Source organism: Chiloscyllium punctatum, chromosome 9 (genome assembly GCF_047496795.1).
Source record: "Chiloscyllium punctatum isolate Juve2018m chromosome 9, sChiPun1.3, whole genome shotgun sequence".
NCBI classification, from domain to species: domain Eukaryota; kingdom Metazoa; phylum Chordata; class Chondrichthyes; order Orectolobiformes; family Hemiscylliidae; genus Chiloscyllium; species Chiloscyllium punctatum.
In genome coordinates, this window is record NC_092747.1 from 8,974,560 (window position 1) to 8,993,916 (window position 19,357).

A 19,357-nucleotide genomic window follows, 5' to 3' on the forward strand; every position below is an offset into this window, starting at 1 on the left:
TTACCTCCTCTAAAATGAACTGTGAAACTCGCTTAACAAAATCAGGTTGGGGGAGGGGGTGAGAAAGGAACAGACATCCCAGATTGGAAACATTAACTCTATTTCTCTACTTTTCACAAATGCTGCCAGACCTGTTGAGTTTCTTCAGCACATCCTTCTATTATCATGAGCATTCCCTGAACCTTCGTAGAAACATTGACAGTAAGAGTGCACACTCTTGCACCTTCAGCACTGGCAAAGTCCATGGGAAACCTCAGCTCGAGCGATTGTTTAGTATGTAATTTTACTCACGGAGGTAACATCTGCGACAGAAGTTTCTCAGTTTTCTGTTTTTCGACTTCTAGTTCTTCAGTACGTTCACGGATTAAATCCTCGAGGTTGCTAGAGTACTGTTCAAGCATTCGAAGCATTGAGTCAATGATATTTGTCTTTTTCCCCTTGTTTATGGTTTTGAACTGCGGGAGAGACAACAAGGAGTCCATCAAATATCCATTCTCCAGGATAATCATTAGAAAGGCAAGACTTGCATTTATCTGGCTCCCTTCACACCCTCAGGATAAACTCATTACACCCAATGGCATGCTTCTTAAAGTGTACACCCTGTTGCAATGTCAGACAATGTAGTAGTTTGGTTTGTGCAGAGGAAGCTTCCTCAAACAGTAATGGGATATTGATTGAGCCACCTGCCAATAGGAACAGGCAAATACAAGCAACTAGTTTCTTTGATACATTTGTTGTGTGGTTCCTGGGGCTAAGTCAGCAACCATTGCTCACTGTTTGTGAAAAGCAGGAACACACGAATACTCAAGTCCAGTGGAACTTTATGGTTCTCTCAAGAGTTGTTGGATACAAAAAGCCAGAAGTAATGCTTCAGTTATTTAAAACATTTTTTTCAAAATGAATCTCAAATTTCCCTTAAGAATATGGCAGTGAGCTAGCTGAGTAGTGTGCAAGCCTATTTCAGAGGGCAGTTAGGAGTCAGACACATTGCTGTGGGTTTGGAGTTACACCAGGTAATCAAAAAGTCCCTACAGTGTGGAGGCAGGCCATTCAGCCCATCAAATTCACACTGACCCTCCATAGAACATCCCACCTCAACCTATCCTAGCCGGTACACTATGGATAATTTAGCATGGCCAATCCGTTTAACCTGCACATCTTCAGACTGTGGGTGGAAACCAGAGCACCCAGACACAGGGAGAACATACAAATGCCACACAAGCAGTTATTCAAGGGTAGAATTGAACCCAGGTCCCTGGTGATGTGAGACGGCAATGCTAACCACTAAGTCATTATGGCAGATAATTCTCTAAAGGATATTAGTCAATCAGATGGATTTTTAATTACAATCTGTTAGTTTCATGGATCACTGCCATTCATACTCTCTTTTTATGACACATTTATTGAATTTAAATTTCTTGGTTGTTCTTGCAGTGCAGTGGGATAACATCCCTTCATTTGATCTAGACTTGAAACCCACCCAATGCTTGATGGTTAAGGGACATGCACCCAGACAGATCCTCCTTGAAAATCCTTCCAACATACTCCAATGGCAGACATTAGGAACAGGTTAGAGCCCTGGTCACAGCCATGTGTTAGAAAGAGTATGGAGCACTCTACTATCACTGTCCACTAACTCACTGCTACAACTTCAACGTAAAACATACACATGACCACAGCAACACAGGCTCCCTGAGCAACCTGCAGTATGTCACTAAGATAATGATGGGTCCCTCATTCAGGTTCCCTTCTGGAGTCTGTGACAATGCTGTGGCTTTTAGAGGTTATTTTATCCTGGTTTTGTTGAAGAGGGGTTGTAAGGCAGAGGTGCTGAGCAGTCTGGGCTAAACAGCTTGGGAGGCCTTGGGTTTTTGTTTAACAGCTGTAATGGGGGCAACCAGCTCTCTCAGATCAGGATTTCTGAGTAGCACCTAAAGCTATTGGACTCTCAACAGAGTTGGAAGCTTCAATTTGAATGTCTCCTGGATGCTACTGTCTCTGAACTTCCTCTTGATGTTGTTTCCTCCTGGATTGGAGAACTGCATGTGAGAATCTGTGTCTGAATTTTGCTTTTTTGCCAAGGGGGTGTGTTTATGGGATGTTACTATATTGGAACAGTTAATTAAGAATAGTTGCTGTATCTATTATTCTGTTAAGTTTCCAGTTGATTTAACTTATTATAAATTCCTCTTCCTTTGATTGTATTTTAACTACAGTGTTTAAATAAATTGCATTTTGTTTAACATTGAGTAGTTTGATCAGTCGCGTTGCATCTTGGATAGACACTTAACATTTCTCTTCAAAAGAAGATAAGTTAGGGTCTAGGCTACATTTTTGAGAGAGTCTGGTCTGCCCCATCACAAGGCCTATGTTCTGGATGTGTCACCCCAGGGAGTACAGATTCACTTGAATGATACTGGGGCCAAAGGGATTAAATGTTAAGAATAGTTTGTGCAGATTAAATTTGTATTCTGTAAGTTTAGATTCCCTACAGTGTGGAAACAGGCCCTTCGGCCCAACAAGTCCAACACTGGACTCCGAAGAGTAAACCACCCAGACCCTATATTTACCCCTAACTAATGCACCTACACTATGGGCAATTTAGCTATGCCAATTCACCTGACCTGCACATCTTTGTGATTGTGGGAGGAAACCAGAGCACCCGGAGGAAACCCACACAGACACAGGGAGAATGTGCAAACTCCACACAGACAGTTGCCCGAGGCTGGCATCGAACCCGGGTCCCTGGTGCTGTGAGGCAGCAGTGCTAACCACTGGGCCACTATGCTGCCCCTGTTGAGGTGCAGTCAGTTCTGCTATAATGTGGTAGTTCCATTCTTGTGCAATCCTGTGTTATAAAAAAATTGCATAATAGCAGCACCATTTAAACTAATGGGGCTGGAATCACATTGTAATCAATAGAAGCTTTAAAGGTTTGCGCTAAAGTAACATTGTCCCCAATTCGCTTTATAGCGAGTTTGCATTAATGAAACATGGGTTAAAGCAGAATGACCTGTGTTTAAAATGATTTCAGAATTCTTTAAAAGGAGAAACCAGTTCCTCTGTTGCACAAGTTCGAGAACAACAGGCATAATCTAAAAATGGAGCCAGGTTGTTGACATCAGGCACACAAAAGGAAGTGGAAATCGAGGACTCTTTCTCTCCTTAAAAACTGTTGAGGTGCCAATACCAAGATTGATGGATTTTTGTTCAGTAAAGAGGCTGAGGACATGGAGACAAGGGATTTAGATACAGGTCGAACATGAGTAGCAGACTTGAGTCACAGAATAAGCTCAAGGGGTTAAATAGCTTATTTCTATCCCTGCATAATAATGCTGAGCCATAGTTTAATCAGTGTTCTATAGTTAGCCAGGGTCTGAATAGACAGTTAGATGTCACACGGTCTGCTGAAAGGCAAAGATAATAGAAGAGTGGGGACCAGGGCTTCCTCTGTAACACTAAGACATTTATACGAAGAGATTAATGCAGTCATTCTAAATAAGGGCCGTATTTTTCTATTAGATCTAACGATTAACATCAAAGGACAGTCGTCACATTTCATGAGGGTCAACTGATGCCATTAAAAGATTTAAACCAAAATCACTATTAATTTTTATCTCTAACGTCTTGGGGAATACTTGAATCGGACCTACAGAGGATCTTATACTGTTCTCTACCTTAAAGATGGGCTAATCAATTCCTTTATCAGGCCATTTGGCCCATTGAGTCTGCACCCTCCAAAGTTTCATTTTACCATCCAAAATGTTTATCGCGAGACAATAGCATTTAGTACTAGATTCTCCAGTCTTGGGAAACAGCCTAGCCCCATTAAGTTCCCTTAGAATCTTATACATTTCAGCGTGATCACTCTTATAAACTTGAGAGGCTATAGGCCCGGTCTTTAACCTGATCAGAGATGTTATTATGCACCTCTGAAGCAGGTGGGATTTGAACCCAGGCTCAGAGGAAGGGACACAACCACTATGCCATAAAGCCTTCTATCGGCTCAGTCTGCTTGAACTCTCATCAATCGAATCCCAGGAATAACACTGGGGATCAAGGACATGGTTTTCCACTCCCTGGAAAAATGGGGAGATGGCGAAATAATTGGGGGAGTTGGTTTAAGAGAGATACTCACCCACTTCCCATTACCTCATCAATTAAGTGTTTAACAGCAGCATTGGGGGCAATTCCAACTCACCAGTAACTAAAGCCCTTAAATGGTCCATTAACAGCTACTGAAGGACCCCAGCCAACCTAATGACCATCTACCTGCCAATGGGCAAGAAAAGTGAAAACTGAAAGTAAGTGGAAAATGGTCAGTTTACCCGCCTTCAACACTATTATCCTCTCAAGACTGATTAATAAACTTAGTGATCTTGGACTAAGCTCCACTCTCTGCAACTTGATCCTCAGTTTCCTGACCCACTGGCCACAATCAGTGAAGACTGGGGACAATATTTCATCCTCACTAACAGTCAACACTAGAGCCCTCCAGGGGTGTGTACTCAGCCCCCTACTGTACTCACTGTATACCAATGACTATGTCACCAAATATCAGACTAATGTCATTTACAAGTTCACTGATGACACCACCATAGTCGGTCAAATCTCAGATGGCGATGAAACAGACAACAGACAGGAGATAGGAGACCTGGAAAAATGGTGCATTGAGAACAACCTACTTCTCAATGCCGGCAAAACCAAGGAACTCATTACTGACTTTCACCGGGGTGTTACGCATGCCCCCCCTACACATTAACAGCAGAGGGATGGAACGAGTGGAGAGTGTCAAGCTCCTGGGAGTGGTCATCCACAACAAGCTTTCTTAGACTCTTCATTTGGACGCACTGGTTACAAAGGCCCAACAACGTCTCTTCTTCCTCAGGCAGCTGAGAAAATTTGGCATGACTGAGACTACCCTTGCCAACTTTCATTGGTGCGCCATTGAGAGCATTCTGTCTGGATGTATCACTACCTGGTATGGCAACTGTATCATTCAAGATCGGAGATGGTTACAGAGAGTGGTGAACTTGGCCCGAACAATCACAAAGGCCAACCTCCCATCTATAGAATCCATCTACCAGGCCTGCTGACAAGGAAAGGCCGCCAACATTCTCAAAGATCCATCCCACCCTGGCAATGTTTTTACAACCTCTATCATTGGGGAGAAGGTACAGAAGTCTGAACACACACCAGCAGGTTTCAAAACAGTTTCTATCCTACTGTTGTTAGAATACTGAATGGACTCACAAACTCTTCACATTCGCCTGTACCTGTGTTTTGCTTTTTGCTGCTGATTACCTATTATTTACTTATCTACGCTACTTAACTATGTGACCTGCCTATTTTGCTTGCAAGACAAAGGTTTTCACTGTGTCTCAGTACGTGTGACAATAAATTCAATTCAACTCAATTCAATTCAACCAGGTTGGAGAGGCACACCTTCATTTGCGAAAGTGAGGACTGCAGATGCTGGAGATCAGAGTCAAGAGTATGGAAAATCACAGCAGGTCAGGCAGCATCTGAGGCGCAGGAGAATCGATGTTTCTGCTTTTGCTCTTGCCTCGAATGCTGCCTGACCTGCTGTGCTTTTCCAGCACCACACTCTCGATGCCTTCATTTGCCTCAGTACAAAGAACAATACAGCACAGGAATAGACCCTTCAGCCATCCAAGCCTACGCTGACACATTTTGCCCTTCCACACTAAAACTGCCTTCACTGACAGGATCTGTATCCCTCTATTCCCTTCCTATTCATGTATCCATCCGGATGTCTCTTGAATGCTGCTATTGTGACTTCTTTCGGTTCCTCCTCTGGCAGCACCTTCCAGACACTCCCCAACCTTTGTGTGAAAAATGTGGTTCCCTCATGTCTTTTAAACTTCCCTCCTCCCTGCACCTTGAACCTGTGTCCCCTAGAAATTGACCCCTCCTCCCTGGAAAAAGGCCTCATATTTTCCACTCTGTCCATGCCATTCACAATCTTATAAACTTCTAGCAGGTCGCCCCTCAACTTCCTGCGTACCAGTGAAAACAAATCCCGGCTATCCAACCTTTCTTCATAGCTAAAATCCCCCCTACCAGGCAAAACCTTGGTAACCCTATTCTGTACCCTCTCTAAAGCAACCACATCCTTCTGGTAGTGTGGTGACCAGAATTGTATGCATTCTGGGGCCAATCAGAGGTGCAGATTGGAGGCCTCTGAATTCCACACCCTGCTCATGCCCTCAACCTCCCTCTGCTACATTTGGCCTTTCCCCCTTTCCTGATCCTGTCCCTCTGAGCAGAAAAAGACTGGCCTTCCCACCAGTGGATCCTCGACCCAAGGCCTTTAAGACCCAGAAGCTGCCAACCTCTGATTGGCTGGCTGCTTCTGGCTGGCTGCTTCTGGTGAGCCAAGATGCCATTTTTGAGGTAAGTGATTCACCGAGGCATCCAACTCTCAGCACGCCGATTAGTTGCTCTGTCGCCAATGTGGGCAGTAGTTAGTTGACACCTAACACAGCCCACGTTAGCCTGAGAAGGAGAAAGTCATGGCCCACATCTCATGCCTCAAGCAAACCTTCAGAAATCTCACACTCAGCACTTCTTCCGTGTTCAGGGCTTGGGTGTGATCTACTCACTCGGTCAAAGATCTCGTTAAAGGTAGGTCTCCTCTCAGGTAGTTCACTCCAGCACTGTTTCATCAATTGAATACACTCCAATGGGGCTTGGTCCGGAGAGACAGTGGGTCGACACATAGGGGGTGGCTTCTTCACCTTCCTAATAATCTCTACAAAGAAACCAACAATTAGTCATTACTGGAAAGTATCAAATGACTCAATTATTGAATCATACAGTACAGAAGAGATCCTTTGGCCCATTAAGCCTGTACTACCAAAACCACTTTAAATCTACATGAGTTTACTTTCCTGCACTTGGCCCATAGCCTTGATTATTATGATATTTGAAGAGCTCATCCAAGCACTTTTTTAAAGGTTGTGAGGTTTCCTGTCTCAACTACCCTCCCTGGAAGTGCATTCCAGAATCCCACCACCCTCCAGGTGAAGATCGTTTTCCTTAAATCCTCTCCAACCATCTTGCCTTTCAAAGTGTGCCCCCCCGACTCTTACTGACCCTCCAACTCAGGGGAACAGCTGCTTTCTATCCAGAGATTGCTGGGGGAACTCAGCAGGTCTGGCAGCATTTTTGGAGAGAAAGCTGAATTAACATTTTGAGTTCGGTGACCCTTCTTCGGAAGGAATCCCTTCTAAAGAAGGTTGACTGGACTCACTTTGCTTTCTCTGCACAAGTGCTGCCAGATCTGCTGAGTTTTTCATGCAATTTCTGCTTTTGTTTCAGATTTCCAGTATCTGCAGTTACTTATTTTATTTAATTGCTTTCTATTCTATTCACCCTCTCCAAGCCCCTTCTCACCTTATATATCTCAATCAGGTGCCCCTTCAACCTTCTCTGCTCTAAAGAAAACCATCTGAGCTTATCCAGCCTCTTCATAGCTAAACTGTTCCATTCCTGACATATCCTGACAAGTGTCCTCTGCACCCTCTCCAATACAATCACGTCCTTCCCATTGTGTAATGACCAGAATTGCACATAGCACTCCAGCTGTGGCCTCACCAAAGTCCTGTTCAATTTCAACATAACCTCCCTGCTCTTAGAATCTATGCCACAACTAATAAAGGCAAGCATTCCAAATGCTTTAGTTACCCTATTAACCAGTCCAGCCTCCTTCAAGGATCTGAGGACAAGTGACTGAAGATCCCTCTGTTCCTTTGAGCTTCCTCATGTCCTGCCATTCATTGAGCACTCCCTTGACTCAGGTCACATTCACTGGACAAAACCCAACTGAGGGGACATATAGAATTGTACTACACAGCAGAGGTCACTATGAAAGGAATAGAGACCTCAGGGGTTGGGGCTAATGAGTGGCTGGAAACATGTCTGAGTCTCTGACTGAGGGAGGAAAAAGAGAGGATGGACAGAGCTCAGAGGCACCTGGGGAGTCGGAGGTCTCCATCATAATGACCACAGACGGTACTGGAGGAGTCATTGGGAGGGATATGTTGAGGTTAGAGATCACCAGGGTCAGTTTATTAGAGAATGAGGCTGTAGGGGATGTTTGATGGTGACTGAGAGGGAGTCTGAGGGAGATCCTGCGCTAGATCCTTTCACACTAGATCCAGCAGTCATCACCTCCCTTTAACTGCCAAGTTTGCTGTCATCCGGAGAAACCTGGCTGGTCACAGAATTTATAATGTAGTCCAACAGCTAGACTGTCCTCAAGTCAGGTTGACACAGGAACATGTTAACAGTGGAGGCTGGGACCCCATTCCCAATCACATTCCTGACATTTCCAATTTTCAGATAGAATTCCATGGCCAATCCTCACCATTCTGTACCCTAAACCTCAGCAATCAATCAGCAAGTTTCCCAACCCAGCAATTCTCTGCCACAGAAAGAGGTTGAGGCCAAAATATTGAATATTTTCAAGAAGGAATTAGATATAGTTCTTAGGGCTAAAGAGATGAAAGAGTATGGGGAGAAAACAGGAAGAGTTGGATGATCAGTTGTGATCATATTGAATGGTGGAGCAGGCTCAAAAGGCCAAAGTGCCTCCTCCTACTCCTATTTTTCTATCATCATGGCCAGGTTTTTAAGAGGCTGCATTCATGACATCACAGACGCATCATGACATGCCTAATGAGGAGCGCATGCCTGAAATGTCAACTGTCCTGCCCCTCAGATGCTGCCTGACCTGCTACACTTGTCCAGCACCACACTGTCCGACATGAATCAATGCCTACATGAGGGAATCATAGCTCACCATCCTTTCTGTGTCAAGCCATGTAAAATAACTCCACTAAGGCCAGTATCCCATCATCAAGTCACCCTTTATTTACACTTGGAGAGTCCTTGACTCTGATCCAGCTCCCTGGCACTCCTGTTCTTATCTGTCAGCTAGGGCTCCCTGATTGGATTCACATTCTCTGAGGTCCACCTGGCTGACCTTGTTACAATCAGTACGGTATGCAGCTTCAAATACCCGATGCATCCCTCTTGGCCCCCATACCGAGGTGTATCCCATTCTATCCCTCCTTGGCCAGCTATCCATGCTATGCCAAAATATGTCACCCCTCAAGGCCTGTCATACCCCCCACCCCCCCCCCCACCCATGTACCAAAGATGCCACTTTCCCATTCCATGACCTAATTGCACTTCCGATGTCAGTGTATAATGCTACAATCAACAATCCACATGACAGGTCGACAGACATGCTTAACATATGAAGAACGTTTGAGGACTCGGGGTCTATACTCGTTGGAGCTTAGAAGGATGAGGGGGGATCTAATTGAAACTTAGAGAATACTGAATGGCCTGGACAGAGTAGATGTTAGGAAGATGTTTCTGTTGGTAAGAAAGACTGGGACCCAAGGGCACAGCCTTAGAGTAAAGGGAAGACCTTTTAAAACGGAGATAAGGAGAAACATCTTCAGCCAGAGGGTGGTGAATCTATGGAATTCACTGCCAATGAAGGCTGTGGAGGTCAGGTCACTGAGTATATTTAAGATGGAGATAGATAGGTTCTTGTTTGTCCAGGGGATCAAGGATTATGGGGAGAAGGTGGGAGAATGAGGTTGAGAAATTTATCAGGTAAGCGAAAGTGAGGACTGCAGATGCTGGAGATTAGAGTTATGAGTGTTTTTTTAAAATTAGATTACTTACAGTGTGGAAACAGGCCCTTCGGCCCAACAAGTCCACACCGACCCTCCGAAGAGCAACCCACCCAGACCCATTCCCCTACATTTACCCCTTCACCTAACACTACGGGCAATTTTGTACTGGAAAAGCACAGCAGGTCAGGCAGCATCCGAGGAGCAGGAAAATCGATGTTTCAGGCAAAAACCCTTCATCAGGAATGCAGCTGGGAGCCTCAGGGGTGGAGAGGTAAATGGGAGGGAGGTGGGGCTGCTGGGAAGGTAGCTGAGAGTGCAGTAGGTGGATGGAGGTGGGGGCAAAGGTGATAGGTCGGAGGGGTGGGTGGAGAGGATAGGTAGGAAGGAAGATGGACAGGTCGGATAGGTCACGAGGGTGGTGCTGAGCTGGAAAGTTGGAACTGGGATAAGGTGGGGAGGAAGGGAAATGAGGAACTGGTGAAATCCACGTTGATGTCATGGGGTTAGAGGTTCCTGAGGCGGAAGGTGAGGCCTTCCTCCAGGCATTGGGTGGTAAGGGAGGAGGCCCAGGACCTGCATGTCCTTGGCAGAGTGGGAGGGAGAGTTGAAGTGTTCAGCCACGGAGCAGTGAGGTTGGTTGGTGCGGGTGTGCCAGAGATGTTCTCTGAAGTTCTCTGCAAGTAGGCGTCCGGTCTCCCAATGTAGAGGAGACCACATCGGGAGCAATGGATACAATAAATGACATGTGGAAGTTCAGATGAAACTTTGATCGATGTGGAATACTCCTTTGGGGCCTTGAATGGAGGTGAGTGGGGGAGGTGTGGGCGCAGGTTTTGAAATTCCTGCGGTGGCAGGGGAAGGTGCCATGAGGGGAGGGTGAGTTGGTGGGGGGGGGGGGGGAGGGGGGGGTGGGGGGCGTGGACCTGACCAGGTAGTCGCGGAGGGAACAGTCTTTATGGAAAGCGGATAGGGGTGGGGAGGGAAATATATCTCAAGCTTTAATTTATCAGTCACGATCGAATGGTGAAGCAGGCTCGATGGGCTGAATGGCCTAATTTCTGCTCCAGTGTCTTATGGTCTTATAGGTCATGCCCTATCCTGTAAAGGTATGATTCTTTCATGCCTACTCACCTACTGCCTGCTGTGCAGAAGTAGTGAGCACTATGGTGAGAGTTGATTATGTAAAAATAAATCTTTAAAAAACAGAAATGATTCATTCATAACTTTTCACTATTTTGCAAACCAAATCTTGTCTATAACAGTGCAACAGAAATATCAATCATCAATGCACTTTAAAATTTTGGTATTTGAAACCACCTAAACTTTTAAACAACAAGCATTGTGAAATTGAGAGAAATCAGACAGACAGAGCTGTCAGTCAGGCAGGAATATAGCTGTTTCAACACTCTAATGGTTATCTGGGCTAAGAGCCATGACAATACACTGAACCTTGACTTGGAATGTTCCCAACTCCTGCTAACCATCTCAAGAATGTAAACCTGGCACTAAATTTGAAACATTAAACCTCATAAGTGACCAACCCACTCCAGAGCCTAAACTTCCCTTGAAATTTCTATCTAATATACACTTTCAATTTTCATATTTACTTTTTTAAGGTACAGAGTCATACAGCATAGAAACAGATGCTTCAGTCCATCTCATCTATGCCGAGCAAGTTTCCCAAACTAAACTTGTCCCATTTGCTTGTGTTTGGTCCATATTCCTTCAAACCCTTCCTATTCATGTCCCCATCCAGATGCCTTTTAAATGTTGTTATTGTACCAGCCTCCAGCACTTCCTCTGGCAGCTCGTTCCATACACACACCACCTTCTGCATGAAAAGGTTGCCCCTTAGATCCTTTTTAAATTTTTCCCTTCTCATCTTAAACCTTTGCCCTCTAGTTTTGAAATACCCTATCCTAAGAAAAAGACCTTGTCTATTCACCCTATCCTTACCCCACATGATTATATAAACCTCCATATGATCACCCCGCAGCCTCCAACGCTCCAGGGAAATCAGCCACAATCTATTCAGCCTTTCCCTATAGCTCGAAACCCCATCCCTGGAAACGTACTTGTAAATGGAAACAGGTAACCCATCAATATTTACACAGATTCCTTATCACTATGAAGGAATGCTGGAGTATAACACTGAACCCACCTTCAGGGCTAAGGCCTAACATGCAGTAAGGAGACCCCCGCACCACGACTTCCTGTAGAATGATGGCAAAACTGTAAGAGTCTCCTTTCAGCGTTGCCTTCTTGGATAACTCGGGATCTCTCAGGAACTCAGGAGCTGTCCAGAATAATTCTGAAAATAGAAAAAAGTGGACAGTGTATTTTCTTTATTTCAGTAGATCTACCAAACTGCAAAGCATGCTAGACATTCAGTTGCTCAGAGGCAAACAACAACAAATTGCATTAATGTAGTAACTTTAACACAGAAAAAACAAAGACAGAGATAGATGGGTTCTTGATTGGTACGGGGGGGGGGCGGTGGTGGGGTGGAAAGGCAGGATAATGGGACTAAGAAACACATCAGCCTTTATCAAATCGTGGTACAGACTCAGTGGGCTAAGTGGTCTAATTCTGCTCGTGTATCTTATGGTCTTAACCCTGGCCTAGACAAGGTTACAGAGATAGGGAGGGTGAGGGATTTGAATCAAAGGTGAGAATGATTAAATGTGGTGTTTCCAGACAAGGAGCCAAAGTAGATCAGAAAGCAAAGGACTGAGAGGTGAATGGGACTGAGAGAAAGTTAAGATCCAAGCAGCAAACATAACTATGAAACTGAAGGACCTCAACGTTCTGTTATGAAAGTTGCTCTCGGGATAGACGCAGTACATTCTGTCTGTCTTTCCAGTGAAGTGACCATGTGGTGTCAATTCAGAGGATATGAAGAGCAAACCAAGAGGCATAGATGTGTCAGGCAGCACAGACAGAGGTTTCCCAAGGACATCAATGATCCAGTTAGATTTCCGAAATGAGGCTTGACCCCTCAATCTTTTGACTGAGAGGAGACACTGCGAGCCACTGGTGGGAGATTGACGTTGTTTTCTATTCAGAGAGGCTATTACAGGCCTCTGAGCACTTGTTTTCCAACACCCCAAATTAAAAGAATAATTTGCAAGATGTCAAGGGTCAGGGTGGGTGGTTGGGGTGTTGACCAATTAGATGTGGCGATAGGGTCATGTTTTTGCCCGCGCTGTCTCACCCCTACAACAGCCTGTAGCCTTTTCTCGCAGTAACTGGTGTTAAAAGTGCTTCCCATGTTCCTTAGCTCACCTTCTGCTGGCTGTTTCTCTCGTGGAACTTTCTGTGTCTCCAACAACTCCAAGTAACCGTAGTCAGCAATCTTCAGCACAAACCTTCCGTCCACCAGGCAGTTTCGCGATTTCAAGCGTCCGTGGGGAAATTCCCGGTGGTGAAGATACTTCATTCCCTGTCCATGAATAAACACGGGCATTGTGAGATCAGACAGCCCAACGACACCAGTCTGCCTTTTGCATTGTTCCTTTTCATTGCCCCACCATTTGTGCCTGGCCTTCCCCTCTGGAATTTCATCCTGAATACCTCTTTTAAGATATTCCTTAAAGACTACCAGTTTGTCCCAACTGTTGATTACCTGCACTAAAATATGGGGGTCTTCATCGTAGCAAGTAGTGTCTTGCCTTCAAGGATGCTCGGTCATTAACTTGTTCAAGACAGAGATTGATAGATGTCTAGTTGCTAATGACAACATGGGATATGGGATTTGTATGAAGATATGGCTTTGAGCTAGAAGATTAAGCATGATCCAGAATGGTGTAGCCTGGTCAAGGTTCTGATTGGCATACTCTCGCTGCTATGTTCCTACAGGGAAGAAGTGCTATGTTTAAGTGCTACCTGAGGGCTCAATGACCAAACAAGGTGCTTTGATAACACAGCCAAACACTCTGAATAATTCTGCAGCTCCTTCCAGCACATATCAATGGCAGGCAGTAAGGGTGAGAGAGATTCCTAATGCTCCAAGTGAAGGGAACCACATTGGAATCTCTACTGTCACTCTCCATAGCCTCAGGCTAAAATGTTCATGCTCCGACAGCAAACCAGGCTTCCTGAATAAACTGAGCTACCTCCACCATCACCACTTATAAGGTAGATAAGGGTCCAATCTTATCCGATTATGACCCTGTCAATCACCTTGAGATATTTTATTTTACACTAAAGGCATAATAAACAAATGCTACTATTATGGCAGTCTTAATTCATAGGGTGTGAGCACCACTGGCTGGGCTGATACTTATTGCCCATCGCTCATTGCCCCTTGGGGAGGTGGGGGTGAGCTGCCTTCATGAGCTGCTGCAGTCCATGTGCTGTAGGTAGACCCACAATGCCCTTGGGGAGGGAATTCCAGGATGTTGACCCAGTGACAATGAAGGAATGGTGATATATTTACAAGTCAGGATGGTGAATGGCTTAGAGGGGAACTTATAGGGGTTGGTGTTCCCATTTATCTGCTGTCTTTGTCCTCAGATGGAAGTGTTTAGAACATAGAGAACATAGAACAATACAATACTGTGGCGACAAACAGAACAGGCCCTTCAGCTCACAATGTTGTGCCGACCATTGATCCTCATGGACGCACCCTCAAATTTCTGTGACCATATGCATGTCCAACAGTCTCTTAAATGTCCCCAATGACCTTGCTTCCACAACTGCTGCTGGCAATGCATTCAATGCTCTCACAACTCTCTGTGTAAAGAACCCGCCTCTGACATCCCCTCTATACTTTCCTCCAACCAGCTTAAAACTATGACCCCTCGTGTTAGTCATTTCTGCCCTGGGAAATAGTCTCTTGCTATTGACTCTATCTATGCCTCTCATTATCTTGTATATCTCAATTAGGTCCCCTCTCCTCCTCCTTTTCTCCAATGAAAAAGGTCCGAGCTCAGTCAACCTCTCTTCATAAGATAAGCCCTTCAGTCCAGGCAGCATCCTGGTAAACCTCCTCTGAACCCTCTCCAAAGCATCCACATCTTTCCTATAATAGGGCGACCAGAACTGGACGCAGTATTCCAAGTGCAGTCTAACCAAAGTTTTATAGAGCTGCAGCAAGATGTCACAACTCTTAAACTCAATCGCCCCATTAATGAAAGCCAAAACACCATATGCTTTCTTAACAACCCTGTCCACTTGGGTGGCCATTTTAAGGGATCTATGTACCTGCACACCAAGATCCTTCTGTTCCTCCACACTGCCAAGAATCCTATCCTTAATCCTGTACTCAGCTTTCAAATTCGACCTTCCAAAATGCATCACCTCACATTTATCCAGGTTGAACTCCATCTGCCACCTCTCTGCATCCTGTCAATGTCCCGCTGCAGCCTACAACAGCTCTCTATACTGTCAACGACACCTCCAACCTTCGTGTCATCTGCAAACTTGCTGACCCATCCTTCAAACCCCTCATCCAAGTCATTAATAAAAATTACAAACAGTAGAAGCCCAAGGGCAGAGCCCTGTGGAACACCACTCACCACTGACTTCCAGGCAGAATATTTTCCTTCTACTACCACTCGCTGTCTTCTGTTGGCCAGCCAATTCTGTATCCAGACAGCTAAATTTCCCTGTATCCTATTCCTCCTGACCTTCTGAATGGGCCTACCATGGGGAACCTTATCAAATGCCTTGCTGAAGTCCATATACACCACATCCACCGCTCAACCCTCATCAACTTGTCTAGTAACAGCCTCAAAGAACTCAATAAGATTTGTGAGGCATGACCTGCCCCTCACAAAGCCATGTTGACTGTATTTGATCAAGCCATGCTCTTCCAGATGGTCATAAATCCTATCCCTCAGATTCCTTTCTAACACCTTGCAGATGACAGACGTGAGACTGACTGGTCTGTAATTGCCGGGGATTTCCCTATTTCCTTTCTTGAAGAGAGGAATTACATTTGCCTCTCTCCAGTCCTCAGGTACAACTCTAGTGGAGAGCGAGGATGCAAAGATCTTCACAAGTAGCAAAGCAATTGCATTTCTTGTTTCCCAAAGCAGCCAAGGACAAATCTGGTCCGGGCCTGGCGACTTGTCAATCTTAATGTTTGACAAAATTTTCAGCACTTTAGCTTCCTCTATCTCTATCCATTCCAGCATTCACACTTGCTCTTCAAAGGTTTCATTCACTACAAAGTTCGTTTCTTTCATAAAGACAGAAGCAAAAAACTCATTTAGGCCTTCCCCTACCTCCTCAGACTCCACACACAAGTTCCCTGATCGGCCCTACTCTTTCTTTGACCATTCTCTTATTCCTCACATAAGTGTAAAATGCCTTTGTGTTCTCCCTAATCCATTCTGCCAAGCCTTTCTCGTGCCCCCTCCTGGTTCTCCTCAGACCATTTTTGAGCGCCTTCCTCGCCTGCCTGTAATCCTCTAGAGCTGAGCTTGACCCTAGCTTTCTCCACCTTATGTAAACTACCTTCTTCCTTTTGACGAGAAGCTCCACCGCTCTCGTCATCCAAGGTTCCTTTATCTTACCCCTTCTTGCCTATCTCAGTGGGACTTATTTATTCATCACTTGCAACAACTGTTCCTTAAACAGTCTCCACATGTCTATAGTGCCTTTACCATGGAACAATTGCTCCCAATCCATGCTTCCTAACTCAAGTCTAATCACATTATAGTTTCCTCTTCCCTAACTAAATATCCTCCCATTTTGCCTAATCCTCTCCTTCTCCTTAGCTATGTAGAATGTGAGGCAGTTGTGGTCACTATCACCAAAATGCTCTCCCACCACAAGATCTGATACTTGTGGCTTTGGAAGCTGCTGTCGAGGCTCTTTGTTGAATTTCTGCAGGGCATCTTGTCAATAGTATACACTGCTGCTACTGAGCGTCGGTGACATAGGGAGTGGAAATTTGTGGATGTGAGGCCAATCAAGTGGGCTCCCTTGTTCTGGATGGAATCGAGCTTCTTCAGTATTGTTGGAGCTGCACCCATCCAGGCAAGTGGGAGCCCATCATACACCTGACTTGTGTCTTGAAGGGCAGGTTTGTGGAAGGTTGGAGAATTCCCAGCTTCTGACATGCTCTTGTTGCCAAGATGGTGGGTGCCTGCACGGGAAGCAGTGTTCAGGTCGATCCACCCCAGGCCGGCCACATTCCTTTCTTCTCTCTCTTCTTTTCATCTTTTCTCTTTGTCTTTTTCATTTCTCCATCACCCTGACATTGCGGGGAGGCTGGAGCAGTGTCGGCCGTGACCCCTGGTGTATAGACCCCAATGGCTGGTCTCCTGGAATGGCAGAGGGGTATTGGCTGCAATGCTGGCAGAGTGGGGATCCTGGCTGCAGCACACCTGCAATTTCGTTTTATTCATTTTGAAATCCAAAATAGCGCCCAACTGTGGCGACAAGCTACTTTACACTGTATTTTCCCAGACACATGTGACAATTAAATCATTCATTCAAATCTTAAATCCTTGTGCCATCAACTCAGAGGAACAGTGATTTCATAGGATCCCTGCAGCTTGGAAACAGACCATTTGGTCCAACGAGTCCACACTGACCCTTCAAAGAGCATCCCATCCAGACTCACTACCCTGCATTTCCCATAGCTAATCCATCCAGCCTGAACATCCCTGGACACTATGGGCAATTTGGCAGAATAATCCACCCTAACCTGCACATCTTTGGACTGTAGGAGGAAACCAGTGCATCTAGAGGAAACCCACACAGACACAGGGAGAATGTGCAAACTCCACACAGTCACCCAAGGTTGGAATCGAACCCAGTTCCTGGCGCTGTGAGGCAACAGTGCTAACCGCTGAGCCACCGTGCCACCCACAAAGCAGCAGCACTGCAGATCATCATCAGCAGGATTTGAACCTATGCAGGAGCGAATCGAATGGATTTCTAATCCATCACCTTAACCACTTAGCCACAACTACTTTCTTTTTGTCCAGCTTATCCAAACCTGCAATAATATTGTGCACCCAAGTCAAACTTTCCCTCAATTTCTTTTCTCCAAGGTTCTTAGCCCTGTGGCTAAACTCTCTCCACTCTGGAATCATTCTGGTCAACGTTCCCTGAGACCAGAAACCTCTGAGACACCGAGGAACAGGAAAATCGTTGTTTCGGGCAAAAGCCCTTCATCAGGAATGAGGCCAAATTATCACTTACTGTTTTTGGGTGCTTGCAAATTAGTTATCACATTTCTCCCCTGTATATAACTGTGATTCATTTGCCATCACTTTACTGTTGGTGAAGCACTTTGGGCTACTATGGAAGGTCTTACAATGTTTTTCTGTCAGTCCCTCTCTTATTTTACTTCCTCTTTTCTGATCTAGTACCAGCATAAATGATCAAGCTAGAAATTTCAAAAGAATATTGCAATAAAAACTTTTTGATCAAGACCAGGGCGATTCCTCCATCAGGTTGTTCCACAAATGGTCATTCACTGATGGTTTCCCTCTCGATTTCCCCTCAATGCAGCTCCCTGAGAAATTACCTTAATTAAATCCATTAGGAGGGAGGACTTGAACATCCAGTCAAGCTTCACATCATCATTTCTGAGGAGATCATGAAGACTTCCCCGGGAGCAGTGCTCACTCGCAATGGCCAACACTCCGCTGTCACAGAGGAAGCCCAGAAAAGGGTTCACATTCTCATTACGCAAGTCTCTCATCTTCAAAAACAAGGTGAACAACGTGCATTAGAATTGAATACGGATGATCTGGAACTGCAAACAGCTCACTGGTTCAAAGCACCTATACTGGAGCACATCTGTCTCTGGGTGTGCAGAGGGATGACTGTACATTTGTGCACTATACATTTGTGAGCATGTGTGTATAATTGGGTTGCAGGCATCTGTAGCATACATTTAGAACATAGAACATGGAACAGTACACACAGTACAGGCTCTTCAGCCCATGATGTTGTGCCGAGCATTTATCTTAATCGAGGATCAACTAAACCTACACACTCCTCAATTTACTGCCGTCATTGTGCTTGTCCAGCAGTCACTTAAATGTCCCTAATGACTCTGACTCTACTAACACCACTGGCAGGGCATTCCACGCACCCACCACTCTCTGCGTATAGAACCTGCCTCTGACATCTCCCCTCTACCTTCCTCCAATCATGACAGCCATTTCTGCCCTGGGGAAAAGTCTCTTGCTATCTACTCTATCTATGCCTCTCATTACCTTGTACACCTCTATCAAGTCACCTCACATCCTTCTTTTCTCCAGTGTGAAAAGCCCTAACTCACTCAACCTCTCTTCATAAAACAAGCCCTTCAATCCAGGCAGCATCCTAGTAAATTTCCTTTGCACCCTCTCTAAAGCATTTATATCCTTCCTATAATGAGGCGATCAGAACTGAACACAATATTCCAAGTGTGGTCTAACCAGGGTTTTATAGAGCTGCAGCTGAACCTCATGGTTCTTAAACACAATCCTCCTGTTAATGAAAGCCAACAGGCCATATGCCTTCTTAACAACCCTATCAACTAGGGTGGCAACGTTGAAGGACCTTTGCATGTGGAACCCCAAGGTCTTGCTGTTCCTCCACACTGCCACGAAACCTGTTTTTAACTCTGCATTCTGCATTCAAATTCAATCTTCCAAAATGAATCACTTCACATTTGTCCAGGTTGAACTCCATCTGCTACTTCTCAGCCCAGCTCCTCATCCTGTCAA

The 19,357-nt window shown here is 45.2% G+C and overlaps 1 protein-coding gene across 1 annotated transcript in view; it reads right to left on the reverse strand.

The window, feature by feature from the left end:
* The window catches only part of gucy2f (guanylate cyclase 2F, retinal), a 213,056-nt gene that overhangs the window by 136,843 nt on the left and 56,856 nt on the right, over positions 1-19,357 (reverse strand). Inside the window, exons 9-13 of the mRNA XM_072576829.1 lie at positions 18,166-18,342; positions 12,963-13,119; positions 11,839-11,988; positions 6,627-6,775; positions 292-455 (exon numbers count right to left, since the gene is read on the reverse strand). Coding sequence (XP_072432930.1) covers positions 292-455; positions 6,627-6,775; positions 11,839-11,988; positions 12,963-13,119; positions 18,166-18,342 — 797 coding nt within the window. The remainder of the gene's footprint in view (positions 1-291; positions 456-6,626; positions 6,776-11,838; positions 11,989-12,962; positions 13,120-18,165; positions 18,343-19,357) is intronic.